The sequence below is a fragment of the Chinchilla lanigera genome, unplaced genomic scaffold (assembly GCF_000276665.1).
Source record: "Chinchilla lanigera isolate Chin_1 unplaced genomic scaffold, ChiLan1.0 scaffold00040, whole genome shotgun sequence".
NCBI lineage: Eukaryota > Metazoa > Chordata > Mammalia > Rodentia > Chinchillidae > Chinchilla > Chinchilla lanigera.
In genome coordinates this window covers 6568966-6587399 of record NW_004955441.1, presented here as the reverse complement: position 1 = coordinate 6587399, position 18434 = coordinate 6568966, and the positions used below count along the sequence as shown (strand labels likewise).

Sequence of the window (18434 nt, the reverse complement as noted above, 5' to 3'; positions counted from 1 at the left end):
AAATATATATATATATATATATATATATATATATATATATATATATATAATTAAAAGGAGATATTTATGTAGCTGAGATCACGCTATAGATATTTTGATTCTGCCCTTAATCCTTCTTGCTCCTACTGTCATATAAGCCCTCACCCATACCATTCAAAATTTTTCTAAGAATCTCTTTTAAGGGGTATATAATATTCTATCATGTGGAATATGCCAGAGTTTATCCAGCTACTCCCTCAGACTGAAAATTTGTAATTTTTCACAATTATAAATAATGCTGTCATATCACGCTTTTGATGTAAACTTTGTGAGTATTTCAAATTATTTCCTCAGAATAAATTCTGAAATATGTAATTAGTATGAGTCAAAGATATTAGGTAATAGTTAACCCAAAGGAAAATCTATATTGAAGGGAGGCAAAATACTCAATGAATTAATAATTATACAAATATATTTGGCCAGACGGTGGACTGTATATTCTTGAAAACATTCTGAATTATATGTCATGTTCTAAATTTGTGGATTTAGAAAAATGTATCTTATCAAATTTCAGCAATAGAAATGGAGAAAAATGCAGTGCTCACACTGCTAAGGTTACAAATGGGCAAAGAATTTGTGTTCTTTGCCCTTTCTACACATAGGTGTTGGAATTTTCCATTATATAGTCATTATGTAAATTTATAAAATTTATATATTTCCATTTATATAATTCCATTATATAAATCTTTCAAATATTTGTTGGAAGTATTTTTCCAATTTTGGTATTTGCTTTTGAATTTGCTCAAGATATTTTATGTTAAAAAGTTGTAGCCTGGCATGGTGGTGCATGCCTGTAATCCCAGCACTCGGGAGGCTGAGGCAGGAGGATCGTTGTGAGTTTGAGACCAGCCTGGGCTACAAAGTGAGCTCAAGGCCAGCCCGAACTGCTGGTGAGACCCTGTCTCAAAAAGACAAAAAAAAATTGTAAATTATGACATGGATGAATTCTCAGACCGTTTTATGTTGTAATTTCTTGCAGTGCTTTTTTAGACATTTCACATATAGACAAAATAAATACTTATCCTAAATTTTTTTTGGTTTTTGTACTTAATCTTTTAACAAACTCTTTGGGTCTCTTCTTTCTTCCCAAAGAACCAGTTTTCCCAATACTGTTGGCCATCATGTGTTGAACAACTGCTCAGATTTCTTGGCTCAAAGCAACATACACATCTTACAGGTATTCGTTCATTCAGCTGGTACTTATCGAGTATGTACTACATCCCAAGCACTCTACTTTATGTCAAGAACACAGCAAAGAGCAAAATAGACTAAGTTCCTGCCCTTAGAGCTTACATTCTAGATGAGGAGACAGACACTTTTAAAAGCCAACTATTAACTTTCGTATGTGACATCAGGTAGGATTAGGGTCTATCAGGAAAATAAATAAGGAAGTAATCACAGAAATTTCATATAGTGCTTTGGATATTGTCCTTCCTAACATAGATTGTACTCTTTTATAACTGACTCCTCCCTTCTTCCCTCCTTCTTCCTCTTCCTCTTCTTCTTCACTTCTCCTCCTTCTTCTTTCGGTTAAATGTTGCTTGGAGTAAACAGACTTAGGAAGTGTTCTTTTTATAACTTTTTTTTGGTCTTTTTGAGACAGGGTCTCGCTTTGCAGTTCAGGCTGGCCTTGAGCTCACTTTGTAGCCAAGGCTGGTCTCAAACTCACAACGATCCTCCTGCCTCAGCCTCCCGAGTGCTGGGATTACAGGCGTGCGCCACCATGCCCGGCAGAAGCGTTCTTTTTAAACAAGGACGGGTCAGCATGGCATCACTGAGGCCATGGAGACCAACTTCACTTTCACTGCTCGTGTTTCCCACTGTGAACAGATGTACTCGGATGTGTGGTACAGCAGGATAACGAGGCCATCCCCACTGCCGCTATATTTAGTCAACGTCCAGGGAGTGACCCATATAAAAACTTAATAGATTTTTAACTCGTACGTGAGTTTAAAGGGGTATTCATACTCACTCGGATGCCACACACCGTTCAGACGTGAGCAGAGGGAAAGTGGGGAGAGAAAGCGTGTAGAGACCGTGGACCAGTGAGGCATCACCTCAGTACTGAGTGCAGCCTGCTCCTGCTTCCGGGGCTCTGAAAAGACCTTCCTCCTAGCCACTCGTCAAGGGACCCACTTGCCCCAATTCACCTACTTCAAGTCTTCTAGTTAGTACTAATTCATCTCCCCAACACAACTGTGTCAATGCTCTCATTATAATTTTTTCAACAGCCTACCTGTATGAAAACACATGTGTTTTCTAGGTTGTAGACACTTAAAAACCAGTGAAAATACTTGTTTCTTTTTTTTTAAGCTCCCATTAGGCTAAGCAGGGGAGTTTGCACATAGTAACTACTCAATAAATGTGAATTAACTTGAAATAAGGCTGTCTGGTCCGTGCCTCTCACTGCTGATCTAAATCTAGATCAACGCGGTTTAAATGTTTTCATAACCCTGTACTGCCTTGCCTCAGCCGGGCCTGCAGCAACGGACTCCTGAACAGTATTTACGGAAGCTAGTTGTTATTTTCACTTTACTCCTCAACTAAGCTAAAACCATTCCCCTAAACTATCTGCTCCTCTGGACACTTATCTTTCCGCTTGGAAAGTTGCTCTTAGGGCCAGGGATACAGCTCAGTGACACAGCGCCTCCTGGTAAACACACAGACCTGAGTTTAATTCCTGGTACCAAAAAAGGCTAGGACAGTTGCTCTTTTCCTTAGTAACCAAAGCTCACAGCCTTAGAGCCAACTTAGAGAGGCCTCTCCCTCTCAACCACCACCACGCTCTGCCATTTCTAGCTTCTTTCTCATGTGTTCCAGAAAACACTACCGCAGTTTTAGAGTGGAGCATGGGTTTCCCTAGCCCAAGACGCTTTTATTTTACAAATTACATCAGAATAAATTTCCATGATATAAGGACCAAGCTTCCAGTGTATAGTTGGAAGGTAGAAGTCAAATAAATTCTATTCACAGGGACGCAACAGCTTGATGCAATTCTGTTGCAAAGATGTTCTGCTCAACTTTTATCTTCCTTGTAAATCAAATTACTCCTATTATATAAAATGTGCTTAAATTTTTTTGTGTCACCATATTTGAGCATTTGAAATAATAACCGCTTTTCAGTTCCCAATTCTCCCTGCTAAAATGGGAAACTGAGAAAACCAGATATTGTTCTCTCCGTTCCTGTGGAAATATTCTTGAGTGCGGTCATGGCTACAGTGGAAGCAGGCAGGCACAGCAGGGAGGGGGTGGGAGTGGCGTTGCACTTTATTAGTGGAGGAACTTGTCCTCCAGTAATCCATTCTCTCAAGGATACACGCTCTTGATAGGAGAACAGACATGATGGTGTGTCAGGAAGCATATGAGAGTGTCAAAAATCTCTGCACAGGGGCCGGGCGTGGTGGTGCATGCCTGTAATCCCAGCACTCGGGAGGCTGAGGCAGGAGGATCATTGCGAGTTCGAGGCCAGCCTGGGTTACAAAGTGAACTCAAGGCCAGCCTGAACTGCAGAGGGAGACCCTGTCTCAAAAAGACAAAAAAAAAATCTCTGCACACAAAGTACTGGAGATCACTACAAAGTGGCTCTGAGCAGAGTTTAATATTAATTGGCTTTCCATGTTTGCTGTGAGTTGTCCAAAGTTTAGGCACCTTCTGGTGATGGGTGGTGGACTCATAGTAAGTGAACCTCTACGAGTCACTGGTCACCGCTGAGGCCTATATTGGCCTGTGAAGCTGTGATGCCTCAAAGGACAAGATAAGGCCCCAGCAGAGGACTTCTGGCTCCAACCCCAATTAACTAAAAGGAAAAGAAACTATAGCTACACACTCCTACAGTAAATGCCAACCTAAAGAAAAGGTAGTTCTCCTGATTGACATAATTGACTGCTTGGGAAAATTCTCCCAAGTTCCTGCTGGGTTCCTGCATTTTCTTGAGTATCCTCCTCCTTTGCTTGAAAACCTAATAAATACGGGCTGCCCAGAGAAGTCCTTGTCTTAACCCAGAGAATCTTGAAGCTTGTAAGAGAGTGTCTTTTATTTAAGCCTTCGCCATCCACTAGATTGGGAGATTGCGGGCCTGATCAGCCCGCAATAACCAAGGGTTATTAACCCGATAGTAAAGGACAGTCGCCACTATTACACACGGGAGCATTCAAAAGAAGCTAGTTGTTTTTACCTGGTAAATCTGTGTGGAAGGATTATTCACCGGCATATGTTCATTCTCTCCTGTGGAGAGAAAAAGTTTTGTTCAATCATGACAATGCACTCTATTCCTTTCCTGTCCTCGTAAGATGCATGCTGGGAATAAGAGAACTTACAGAATTCTCTGTCTCTGCGTGCATGACAAGAAACCAGTGACTCAAGAACAAAAAGCAAGCTGGTGTAGGTAGTTTTTATATGCACTATACATCCTAATGTCTAAACCCTAACTACCTTGCAGTAGAAACCATGTAGGAGAATTAACTCTTGTAGTAGAAAACCATGTCCTACCACAGCGGGGAAACTTCCCAACAAAACTGTGTGATTAGTGGTCATTCAGCAGTCAGCAGAGAATGCCCAAGGGTCTCCTTCATATTCTGGGGCTAAGAGAAGTTTACCTGAAAGGACAGTTCTGTAGCCGGGAAAGATGCTCTTGCCCAGGTACCTGTCCAGTTGTCACTTCCTGATCTCAGGAGGCCTGCATAAAATGGCCTTTGCTTCTCCTATCTTTCTTCCTTTCCAAACTTCCGAGCTCAGACCTGTCACTGCTGAGATCAGCTAAGGGACTGTGTCTACCTTCTTAGGCAAGAGGGCTGGTCAGAGAATTGTCAATGGAAAGGTTCTTGGGAGTAGGCAGAAAGAAAATAGCACTATCAGTGGTAGAGGCTGGAAAACACACGGGAAGGAGTAGGTTGTAAAAATCATTTGCAACCTAAGGAGACGGAGAAGGTTAAATGTACCCTTCAGAACCATAGAGATTGACCCCAAACTCATGCCCATTGCTCATCCATCAGTGTCTCCCTGCTGATTTTGTCATATTGTATGAGTCCACCAGCTTAGAGATGAAACCCAGGGCTGCCAACGTGTAGTTGTGTAGGTGTGCGTGCTGTCCTTGCCATGCTGATACAGAAAACCCTTCCTTAGAGGAAGCAGTCACGCTATGTTAAATTCATAAATATATAACCTCAGCCCAGAACCTGTACTCGCAGAGAGCTGTCCTATAAAATCCACATCATTTTAGATCACCAAAACTCCCCCAACCCCAAGCTTAAGTAAGGATCATGTAGCCCATTTTATGCTATGTCCTGACCCCCTCATATAACAGCAAGAATCGGGGCTGGGGAACACAGGCCAGGGTCCCAGACTTAGTTTTAATGCTCTGTAGTTGTAGCCTGACTTCTCTGTGACTGTTTCCTCAACTGTACATTGCACATGATACTAGAACCTGCTCCTATGTGATTGTTCCTATACGGTACAGAGGAAAAGAGAAAACACTTGTTCTTCTAGGCTAGCTTGGAAGGTGCTGGATGTTTTTTAGTTGAATCTGTATCCCTGAGCTAAATCTCCAGTCCAGTCCATGTATGTATTCATTTATTAGTTTAGTTTAGTTTGGTTTGAGATAGGGTCTTGCGAAGTCACTAAGTTGCCCAGGCTGGCCTCAACTTGCCATCCTCCTGTCTCAGCCTCCTAGAGTTCTGGGATTACAGATGTGCACTATCACATCCAGCTTCAGTCTGTGTCCTGACCTTACTCTCCCTGTGTTGTTCTGTGGCAGTCCTAAAGCTGCTGCGGAGAAAAATAAGATTACAGGTATTCCCCTCCCCCAGCAAGTCTAGGAGGATGAGGAAATGCTGTCCTGAGACACTGGCAAGACAGCACTAAAGTAACACGTAGGGAAATCTGACCTTGCTTTGTTTTGGTTTTTTCCATGGTGCCTGTTGCTTCTCTCCTCCCACTTACTCTTCAACATTGCATCGTCGTCGTCCTGGATCAGGCCGCCGCCCCTTCCCTGCACCTGTCGATTGAAATCGAGAACAAGTGATAGCAGGCAGAACTGGAGAAGGCGTTGCTCTAGCTTTATGTGTTAACTTTCTTTCTTTTGACACAGGGTCTCACTATTTAGTTCCGGCAGACCTTGAACTCACTAAGTAGCCCACGCTGGCCACAATCTTGCTTCAAACCTCCTGTCTCAGCCTCCAGGCATGTGCCACCATGCCCGGATGTATGGTTAACTTTAAAGAACTGAACACAGGTTGAGGTTTATGCAATTTCAGAAGAAAAAGCAATATTAAACTGAATAAATATTCAGCTTAAAGATGAATATCATTTGGGGGTTTTTTGTTGTTGCTGTTGTTCTTTTTTTTGTACCAAGAATCGAACTCAGGACCTCTTATTTGCCAGGCAGTGCTGTGGCAGTGATGTGCCACTGACTATATCCCTGGCTAAACAGCACTTTGGAAGTACAAAATTCATTACTTAAAATTACGTTCTCCCTTAGATCAAATTAATTCTTTTAGGCCTAATGATTTTATTAGCAGGTTATAGTTTAGGGAAATTATCTTAAGAAGAAAAATCCTGGGCAAGTATGAAGGCCCATACACTTGTTTCTATTTCACTAAGCAATAGGTTTCCTGAGGATCTGATCGCCATCTTCACCACCTGGTGGGTTCCTTTGCCCCCAGGAGATACTTATCCAGTGTGGCCTAACTCCTGTAACCATCAGTCAAGAACCTTCAGATCCAGCATGCAATTTCCTGAACACACACAGACAACATGGACCTTGAGCCCCCTCTTAGCCATCCAGCACTTGAACTCTTCCTGCATTTGTGGGATTCCCCACTGTAGGAGCCTTCTACTATAGAGGCTGCAAGTGCCAGGTTTTCTGAGCTTTCTTTGCAACTGAGGCATGATGGATGCATGACACGGGATATGCCATGACGTGTACTTAGCTACAGAATTTTGAAATTATTGTTAGAAGTAATTTCTGTTTCTCGGGGAAAAAATCTTGCAATATGAAGCCATATTTATTGGATTTTATGGATAATTTATTCTGGAGGTTTTAGTTCTCTAATCTATAACAAACTGAAAATAAGCCAAAAAATTTGCACATTTTCAGAACTAGGACATCAAGTTCACATATGTACATATGGCTACTGATTTCATGACATATTAAAAGGTATGTGACTGATACAGTATTAGAAATCTCATTCAGTTAATTATCAAAGCAGGCAAAACTACACTGGAGAAAATTTGGAAATTATACAGGGGGGAAGCATGTATAACTCCTCTGTTTAAACAACTATCATGCATTGGTTTGTATTGCCTGACACTCTTTCTTCTCTGGAACGTTTTACATCATTGTTAATGGAGCCTACCTAAGCATTTGTATCTACCTTTTCCATTTATGCTGTAGCATAGACATTGTACTTTCTGTAAAAAATTGGATCATCATTATTTATAGGTTTTTGGTTGCTGTTCTTGGAGACAGGAATTTCCCATTTCCTTGCCTCACACTCCTGAGTAGCTGGGATTCCCGGATGTACCACCACAACCAGCTTCCGGCTGATTTTATTGTGTTCCTTTGTGAAGAAGGTACAGGGGTTCTTCCCCAACCACAGCTGATGTGATCTCTGCTCTTGCTTCATGCGTTTCTCTATCCTCATATAATCACACACACACACAGAGAATAAGCACACGTGGTGTGAATACCAAAGTAGGGTCATACTATTCCTTTCTACAGCTTACCCTTCCCGATACAGTACGGCAATCATTCCAAGTGCATCGGTATAGATCTAAGAAAGAATTCCTAATTTCACAGTTTAAATGAATTGTTGGTCTTCACAAATGCCCTTTATTTCCATTACTTTGCATCTGCGAACAATGCCACAACCGCCAGCTGTGGCTGCACATGCCTGTAAATCCCGTCTGGCACTCAGGAGGCTAAGACAAGATGACTGCCGTGAGTTCGAGGCCAGCCTGGACTACAGTGTGAGCCCTTGTCTCAAAAAACTGGAAAGTAAAAAAAAGCCACAACAAACACCTTGGCAGGTAGAGTATTTAACGGGTGCGACTAGGCTGCTTCCCAAAGCCTGCAGCTACTCTGAGCTGCCTCAGGAGCGCAGCATGAAAGGATCCTCCTGCATCGTAGACAGCAAGGGCCACTGACGTGTGCTAGCTGTGGGCAATCAGGTGGGTGACACGTATACTTCGTAATCACTTTTGCTGATTGCTAGTGCTGCTGAGCCTCCCTACGTACACTAACAGACATTTAGGTTTGGTTCTGGTAAATTATCTGTTCTGATTCGCCTATTTTTCTACCTGGTTGCCTGTCTTTTTCTTTACCAATATTTTTGTAGTGGGAATCGAACTCAGGACCTCACACCTGCCAGGCAGGCACTGTGCCACTGAGCTATCTCCCCAGCCCTGCCTGTCCTTTTCTGATCAATTAGTAAGAGTTTCTGTATAACAGATGTTAACTCTGTTCTATGTTTTATTGCCCCGTCTATTCTTTTTTTCTTTTGTGATCACTTTTGCTATTGAAACATTTTAAAATCTCCTTAGTTAAAAAGATATGTTTCCTTAATTGCTACTAGGTGTCTTGAATCGGTTTTAAAGCTCTCTGCCATCCAAAAGTTATATGTATTTTTTTCCTAAATGTTCTTCCAAGGTTTTTCTAATTTTTACAAGTAGTTAATCCATCTGGAATTTGTTTCTGTACGTGGGACAAGGGGATCTTCCACTTTCTTAGCTTCCTGGTGGATAATCACTAATACTAGAACACATTAAGTGAACCGTCCTTTTCCTTCATAGAATTGAAATACTAATTTCTGTAGCATATTAAATCCCCATACATATGGAAATATGTTTTGGGCTCATTATTTATTTACCTATTCCTATTCCAAAACTGCAGTCTAAGTGTCCATCTGTGTTTTACGAATACTTGGGGCCAGGTCAGTGGTGTATACCTATTAGCCCAGACCGCTGGGAGACTACAGCAAGAGGACCGGAAGTTCAAGCCCAGCCTGGGCAAGTTAGCAACTTAGCGAAACCTTGTCTCACGAATACAAAGTGGAAAAGGCCTGGAAATTAGCACCACGTGAAGGCACTGGGTTCAGTTCCTACCATCAGAAAAAAACAAATTGTGAGGCAAGCCAAGTATTTTCTTTGCATAGTTTGGTTTTCCTAGCTAAGCACAGTGGTGCAGGACTGTAACCACAACTACTTGGGAGGTTGGGAGGGGGCCGTGTTAAATGTGAGGCTGGCTTTGGCAACATAGTCAAACCCCGTATCAAAAACAAACAAAACAAGGCCAGGGAATATAGCTGAGCAGCACAGCACCTGCCTGGCAAGTGTAAGGTCCTGAGTTCAATTCCTGGTTAAAAAAAAAAAAAACTAAAACAAATGGAAAAAAACTTCAACATCCAGATACTTTGCTTTCCTGACATCTACTTTCCCATACAAAAAAACCTCTATTTTACATTTTTACTCACTACCAAACAAAAAATGGAATTCTCATTGGAATTACTTTCAATTTATATATTAATCTGAAGAACTGACATTTTTGTTATATCAAATCTAACCATGCAAGAGCAACACAGTTCTTTCCATTTGCCAGGAACTTTCTTTGGTCTTTTGATCAGATTTTGTAATTTTCTTCTTAAAGTCCCTGTACTTTAAGATGAAATTTATTAAATATCTTTTAAGATTTTATTGTTACTGTGAATGTGAATTGTTACCGTGAATTTTTCTCCCTTTCCAGTCCTACTATTTTTGGTAGTCTCTATTTTTTGTGTATTTATTTTGTGTCCATCCGGTACCCTAAATTCCTCTACTAACCGTGGAAATTTTCGATGAACATTTCTTTATTTTCTAGGTTATCTTTATCATGAAGGCAGGGACCCTGGGGATTGAACCAGAGACTCAAAATGCTAGGCAAGTGCTCTACCACTGTGTCACACTCTGAGCCATACTCTCTGTCTTGTCCTATCTTACTGAGTTCTCTAAAGCTTTTAGAATAATTTTTCCTAATCATACTGATAGTGGAAATCATTGATTTTTTGATTTTAATGTAAATGGCTCTAGAGTATTCAGAATATCTGCTGTCCTTGATAAGTAATCTATATTACTTAATTTAAGCTTAAAGTTCTATTTTACTAAAACTTTCTTGGTAGAAATGAATATTTGATTTTATTCGAACTTTCAGCTGATTAGACCTTGCAACTGATAGCCTTATTTTCTTCTCCTTTATTTAATGAATTATGCTGCTTCCCTGATCTAACATACCTCGAATATATGTTTGTTTATAGGATATAGCTCATCTGCCATACAACTGCATTCTATTTGTTGATATTTAAAGTTTTTGCATCTATAGTCATAACTGGTTTTGTTTTATGAGGGGTATTTTTTAATCATACTTTATCATTAAGGTTACCCTAGTCTTAAGGAATTAGAGGCCGGGCGTGGTGGTGCACGCCTGTAATCCCAGCACTGGGGAGGCTGAAGCAAGAGGATCATTGCAAATTTGAGACCAGCCTGGGCTACATAAGTGAGCTCAAGGCCAGCCTGAACTGCAGACCAAGACCCAGTCTCAAAAAGACAAAAAAAAAAAAAAAAGGAATTAGAAAGTTGTGCATCTTTTTCTATAATCCAGAAAAGTTTCAATTGCATGAGAATTATGTTTTCTTTAAATAATATCACATCAGTATGAAACCACTTGGTCCTAGTGCCTTTTTAAAAATATAGGTAGATGGGCTGTGGGTATAGCTCAGTGGTATAACCACTTGCCTGGCAAGCCTGAGGTCATGAGTTAATCTCAGTACCAAAAAAGTAAATAAATAAATAAATAAATAAATAAATAAATAAATAAAAATTTTATATATATATATATATATATATATGTAGATCTTTGAAGCCTTTTTAATTTCTCCAAAAGTCTACCCAATTTTTTTACTTAATTTAGTAATTCACATTTTTCTAGGAAATCCTGTATTTCCTTAAGTTTGCCAAATCTGTTGACAGAGCATAAGCATTTTCCATGTGCTGTATAAAGAATAGTGAAGGAGTTAACAGTTGAACCAATGCTATGTGCCAGAGATTATGCTTCACATTTTATTTATATTGTCACATTTAATTGAATCCTCACAGTGATTTTATCTAGCATACTGAGACTTGGAAAATTAAGTAATAAAATGTCTATGATCATAGGTTAAGAAATGGCAGAAAGGGCCGGAGATATAGCTCAGCAACATAAGTGCCTGCCTGGCAACTGCAAGGTCCTGAGTTCAATTTCCAGTACCAAAGGAAAAAAAAAAAAAAAAAAAGGAATGGCAGAAGGAGTCAGAATTGTAATTTAGGTCTGTGTGATTTCTGAACCGGGGCTTCTGTTACACTTGACTTTCTCCAGATAGTTTCACAATCATTACATTTTATTACTGAAAAATAGTTGTTTGAGGAAATATGCCATTGTTCACTTTCCTCTCCAAACTATTATTAGCATATTTTTCTGCTTTTTACTGTAATAAATGAATACAAAAACTATAGCTTTCTTTTTTCATAAAGTATTTAGGACACTCTTAGGCTAGGTTTGTAGAAGACAGTTTCTAAGATGAAATATATGTTTATTTTAACAAGTAATACATATTGAAAAGTACGTTTTAAAGGAAATTAGCAAGATTACATGGAAAGTAAAGTGACTTTTTCTAAAGTAAGCCTTTCTCCAATTATGAAACTCCCTTGGAGATCTTAGTTAAGATCTCAGGGAGTTTCATAATTGGAGAAGTGCTCTTCCTTGTCACTCTCTGAGCCCAGGAATTCTTCATTCTGCCCTTGATAGCCCTTGAATCGTTGTCTACCTTTGAATAAACACCATTAGATGTTCCACCTCCCCATCTGGATGGCTTCGGTGCTAGGTCCAAGCACACCCACCTAGGCCTCGGCAGATCCTTGGGGAAAGTGTTCAGTTTTTAGAAAGAGTCCATTGGTCTTTACATCATGACCGATCATTATATGGAACAATGGTGCTCAATTTGCACTCTTTGAAGCCGCCGGGCTTTCTGGAGTCTGCCTCTGGGGACAGAGACTAGTGTTCAAGCCGGTGGGGCACAGAGCTACCTCTACACCCCCTCACCCAGGATCTCTCTGTGCTTATCCGACTCACATACGCTTTGGGGAAAGAATTTCCTTTTAAAATCAATTTCTGCTGTTTAAAAGCAAAGATCCTAAAATTATTACGATAAATAGAAATGTTGAAACATCTTCCTAAAAAGTTCAATTTTTATGAAATTAGATCCAAATATTTAGTAATAAAGCTAACACGCACCTAAAGAACACTGCAAAATCCCGTCCCTCCCCCGCAGTGACCTAGAATGTGTACCCTTCCCCCACAGAAGCTCACAAAAACTCAGGATTGTCTATTACTTCCCAATTACTGCTGTGACAGAAAAGGAAAGGTTGGCACTTTGGGGAACTGAAATTAATTGAAAGCAGACTTGAGTTAATTTCCACAGCAGTGTTCTTTATTGAATGGGTCTTTGGTGCATATTTCTAATTTAGTAGAATGAGAACTTTTTATGTCAGGGGAGGGGAGATGAGGAAGTGCTCTCCCCTGAAACTAAAGTAAATCACCAGGACAAACCCTGCAAACACTGTCAGAGAGGACAGTACACACTCTTTATGTGAGAAGATGCTTAAAAAACTAAGGAGTGACATGCTCGTAGGTTGCTTTTCTATACTGTCTGAAAGCAACGTCCTTCGGTGACTGTAATGTCCAGCTTCGTGGTTTTCACAGCACTCTCTGGGCGTTGCCTCCCTTGGTCACCATAGCAATGCCAAGCGCCAGGCAGAGTGTAGGCTCCATTCGTTACACACAGAAAGAAACCTGAGGTCAGAACAATTATTTGCCCGAAGTTACACACCAGGTAGCTCCAAGTAAGACCAGTAGCCTTCGCATTATTCTGCATCCTTAGGTAAATGGTTTCATGCCCCAATATTCCAAAGCACTGTAATACAAGGAACCACTTGCACTGTCATGAACGAAAGCATCAATTCCAAGGTGGACTCTGATAGCTCTTTGGATAAGTAGGTTGAATAGACCCATGAAATGAAAAACCTTGCTCTGGTAGGTGTGATGAGAGAGAAGGATTGAAAGGGAATGAATACAACGTAAGACTCTAAAACAGAAGTATATAGCCACCAACTCAGAGAATAGGAGATACTATTTGTAAAGTTTTGTGTGTGATTTATTGCTACTAATTCTTAAAAGTTAGATACAATAGGCAATTTTCTAGGAAAACATAGATTATTGAAATTTGTTTTAAAAACTATTTGAAAAACTCACCTAGAACAGCTATCTGTAGAAGATATTGAAAGGGAGACTCAAATACCTACCCCACCAATAAGATGACTCAGGATAATAGCACAGGATTCATAAATAGCAATGACTGTTATTTAATCTGCATTACAGAATAAGCCATATGCAAATCACTAAATTCATTTTGTGAGATCTTGATACCAAAACTATTCTATGTTAGATAAATAGATATGCACATATTCTAAATAAAATATCAAAAACCAAAATATACCATAAGCACTAGAGTTTGTTCTAAAATATAAAAAAGGCTTCATGCATCTAAATCTATTACTATAATTCATTGATCAGCAGCAGAAGAAGCAGTGATCCTTAAAAGCGTGAACCTTAGAATCCCAGCACTCAAGAGGATCACTGCATATTTGAGACAAGTCTGGGCTACAAAGTGAGCTCAAGGCCAGCCTGAATTGCATAGCGAGACACTGTCACAAAAATAAAACCCAGAACTGTGAATCTTAGAATCCAAATGATAAAGAGATAACACAAATATCACAATACACAGGTGCATAAGTGTTTAAAATGAGGCTATCTCAAAGATAATGTAACCTTTCATACCACTTTCCAAAAAAGCCCTCTTGAATACATAGCAATTCAAAGTGGCAATGGCAATAAATTAAAGAATTATTATGCTATTTTGTAAATGGGTATCTGTTTGTTAGTATGTTTTCCTTCCTTTATTTTTAAAATAAATTTTAAAAAAAGAATTAAACTAGGACTCTGCCATACACATCCCAAACAATAAATAGTCTTATGTGGAAGATAGTGCTCGATCTTCAAGTGAGTTTTTTCCTTAATATTTTCACAGGTACGAGTGCTGGTAGAAATAGGGTGGCTCCGGCCATTGAACTAGGTCACTTCGCCCCGTCTTCAGCTGACTGCCCGAGAGTTGGGTGCTCATCTGATAGGAAGCAACTGAGGAGCTCCGAGGCCATTTCATTCACCTGTCTGCCCCCGCGCCTAGCGCCAGTCTTCGAACAAACGTTTTCAGTAAATGCTGTCAACAAGTATTTGAAGGAAGTGACCTTAATTTTTATTCAATAAACCACCAGGGAAACATGCTTTTTACCAGCAAATTTCTTCAAATTTACAATAAAATGTTAAGGGGTAGAGAAAAAGTTTGGCCTTGCGATGAGTTGCTTTTTACTAGGAAAAAAAGACACTTTTATTCTACACAGCAAAGTTCCACGGGTCGGAAATAGATTCCCCTGCACCCACCACCGGGCTTGAAGCACCAAGAGAATGCAGGATTTCCCACTGAACATTCCCACTCCAAAACCGACTGACTGATACGGGGTCGCTCCCAGCAACCCCAGGGTACCCAGAGCCAGTGAGAACACGGACAAAACACACAAAGCAGGTGATTCTTTAGTTCAGAAGCACATAGAAGGTTCTTTACATCAGAAGGAAGATCAGTGATCCGCCTACCCTCACTTCACTGGCATGGTAATTTTTGTTGTTCATCTAATATAGGATTAATTTGGTTGAGGGGCTGGGGATATAGCTCAGCGGCACAGCACCTGCCTGGCAAGTGCGAGGTTGTGAGTTTGATTCCCAGTACCAAAACAAAAAAAAGATTAATTTGATTGATACTTGTATCAATCAGAATAAAAATGAATTTGTGCCTGTTATCCCTTACAAGACAAACTACTGGTTTGAAGTAATTACTCTGAGCTTAAGAAAACCTCACTTGAGACATCTCCTGCCTCCTTTTCCGTCAGAGAGCACTAACGTGTCAGAGCTAGATCTTTGTGAGGCTGAATTTGTGGGCTGTGAATCTGGCCAGGAAGATATGCTCCATCTCTTTTCCAATCTTCTGACTCTTTTCTTTTTTCTATCTCAATCTTTCAAACATGTTTTTTCCCTGGATTTATCTGAGCAGAAGATAGGTGCCATCAAGAGATACTCTGTGTAGAAGGCACAAGTCCCCAGGACAAGCTAAGTATTACTTAGAAAGAAAATAAAGCGGCTGTCCCTATACCTTCACCAGGCAAGCCCCAACTGGAAGAGAGGAAGGACAGCAAGGGACAAGCGAGGCCCCTGGGAGACCTGCAGAGGAAAGTGCCCTGGGTGCCAGAGGAAGTTCCTGTCAGCCCTGGGGACGGCCCTCTTTGCAGAGGAGGATGCCAGCATAGAAAAAGCTTCAACCTCAGGAGATATTCCACCTGCAGTTGCAGGCCTCACAAGATCCGGATCAGGAGGCCGGTTAGTACACCTTATGAAACAGATCATCATTCATCAAAGCCTATTTTAGGTGAGAGGGGAAACCAGGTTACTGCTGCCTCTCCTGGGAGAATGCTTTTCATAGTTCAGATGAAATGACACCCAATTTGGAGCTGCCTTTGGCACTTTTAGAACGGCCGGGAAGGAGAATTAGAGTAAAATCCGATCTTCGGAACGGGCGTAGTTTCTCACTACTTTCCAGAGAGCGAGGTCTCCCAGGGAGCAGAGTCCAGAGACGAAATCATGCAGAAATCTGGGACCTCGCTTGGAAAAAGAGCCCACAGCCTGTGCGTCTTGGCCAGGGCCAGGGATACTCTCCTGCTGCTCGTAACACAGGCCTCGCCCCCTAGAAAGAGTCCACTTGCTGGCCCTGCGCACTCCTACCTGCAATCTCAGTCCCTCAGGTCCCCCTGCCTCAAATATTCTGCTTTCTGCCTACCGAAGCTGGCAGAAAAGGTTATTGTCCTTCACCTACCCTCACTAAAGCGAGTTCGTCTTATAACACGGTGTTATCGAGTCCAGCAGCATAAGCCTAAAGATAGGATATGGTCGATATTTTTATCGGTCAATGAAAAGTGTGAGTTCATCATTAGTTTGCTGCTTTTTTATTTTTAACCTTTTCAAACATGCCTTTCTTAAAGCTAAGGCATACTGAATCCAGCCACTGACTGGTTTTTTTGTTTTTGTTTTTGTTTTCCACATTTGATAAATTTGGAACAAGGAAAAATGCAGGGACACTCTGTCAAGAGCCCAGAATACATAGGGGTTATGTGTGCTGAGAGGCTAGATTTGAATTCCTAAATCGCATCTTGCATTCTTTCAATTTCTTTTTTTTTTTTTTTAACAAGTTGGGACAGGAAAAAGTTAATAAAAATTGGAGTATGTGGGCATGGTGGCGCACACCTGAAGTCCCACCTATCCAGATGGAAGAAAAAAAGAAAAAGTGCTTCATTCTCTTCCCTCCGAGCTGAATTCCATACTTCTTTCATCCCAGATAGAGGGGTAGAAACCTTTTTTTTTTTTTTGAGACAGGGTCTCGCTGTGCAGTTCAGGCTGGCCTTGAGCTCACTTTGTATCCCAGGCTGGTCTCAAACTCGCAAAGATCCTCCTGCCTCAGCCTCCCTACTGCTTGGGATTACTGGCATGTGCCACCACACCTGGCAGAAATCCTATTTATCAGAACTTTTAAAGTATATGAACAACCTCACTTGAAATCAATTCCAAGGCTGCTTAAGCATTGTCTGAGGAAATCACTCCTGCCTGGTTTCACTTGTTCTGGTATCACTGGAAAAGAATTCCTTTATCTGAAGGCAGGTCAGTCAGTCAATCTAACAGGGCACATACACACTGCGCAGGATCATACCCTGCCTCCAGTGCTATGTATTGAATGCTTTTCAGAGGCCTTCGTAAATAATCCAACCTGTGAGCGTTTTCATCAGACTTCCTGCCATATAAATCTAAGTAAAAACATTCCCCGAAGAGTCAAGAAGGTAGTGTACCTGCTGGTGCAGGGCCAGGGAATAGAAAGTACAGTAGACTGGGGTCCCCGACTTCTCTCTCACTGTGGGGCCATGGGAAAGCTAGGAACCTTCTCTGGTTCTCCATTTCCTCATCTATAGTATGAGGAGGCTTTCAAAGTCCTTGTGGCTCTAAGTGCCGTGGCTAAAATTTGGCAGTGTGTCTCCAAATGTTATGCAGAAGCATAGTAACGTGGTGATATCATAACCAGTGGCCTCCCTTCCAAACCCTGTAACTGTTCTTTTGTTCAATCCCCCCTTCCAAAAAGAAAAAAAATGCCCCTACCATGACTCAAACTAGCTTATCCTAAGTAGTTCACAATTTTCTCCTCCTTAGTTCTTTCCCTATGCACCTTGAGCTATTTTTTAGTATAGGAGCCTTGGAGGGTAGGAAGCCAAACTGGTTTTCTTCTGACCCTGCGCCCCTGCTCTTTGAATCTGTCAGGCTGAACTTTCATTCCTTTTCAATGAGCATTTTCACCCGGCTCTTCCGCTGAGCTCGCACTCCGTGTGTTTAAATCTCCTTGGTCGTCTTTACTGTCTTCAGGTTTCCCTTTGGATGTGCCTAGCGCTACGACCCGGACTCACGACCTTGGAATGCCCTTCCCACCCTGCAATCTACCCGTCATGAAATTTTTGTGAATCTTCCTTTGTAAGGGTTTTTAAATGTCCTCCTTCCTTGTTTATTGTCACCTCTGTAGTTCAACCTAACTGTCCCACACCTCAGGGTCCGTTTGAGAATCCTGCTGGTCTTATTAACCCTTTTCACTGCTACATTAGTTTCCTTTCCATACCTTTTTGGTCATCTCTTGCTCCTGTTCAAAACGTCAATGGTTCCTGAGTCATCCCTGCTTTGTCTCGTCCTCTCCGAGCTGCCTCGTCTGCCCGCCCAGCTCCCCCTAATTTTCACATCCTTAGGTATCCCCAAAGTGAAACTCAGAAGCAAATCCCTTTCTACAGTTTTCTCCCTCAACCCAATAGGATACAATCCTTCTTTACTTGGAATAACTGTAGAACTCAATCAAAACCATGACTTTCTGCCATTATTTATCTGATGCATGTAAATAATCTCATGTTCTAAATCGATTATATACTTCTTGAGAAAAAAGCCTATATTCTCCACCTAGTATATCTGGTATCCATTCTGTATTCTTCCGTAGAGAAGAAGCTCAGTGAAATTTGCTGACTAAGACACTAAGCACGACCAAACACTGCCAGTGGAACTACTTAGCACATAATCACCTCCAGTTTAATGAGTTATTAATAATTAATTGATTAGGTGTTCTTTCATCAAAAAAATCTGACAATCAATAGTT

At 40.9% G+C, this 18434-nt stretch overlaps 1 protein-coding gene across 1 annotated transcript in view; it reads right to left on the bottom strand.

The window, feature by feature from the left end:
• The window catches only part of Arhgef33 (Rho guanine nucleotide exchange factor (GEF) 33), an 85317-nt gene that overhangs the window by 51377 nt on the left and 15506 nt on the right, over positions 1–18434 (bottom strand). Inside the window, exons 3-4 of the mRNA XM_005391043.2 lie at positions 5922–6031; positions 4214–4263 (exon numbers count right to left, since the gene is read on the bottom strand). Of these exons, the coding sequence (XP_005391100.1) occupies positions 4214–4263; positions 5922–5946 (75 nt within the window). The 5' untranslated portion in view covers positions 5947–6031. The remainder of the gene's footprint in view (positions 1–4213; positions 4264–5921; positions 6032–18434) is intronic.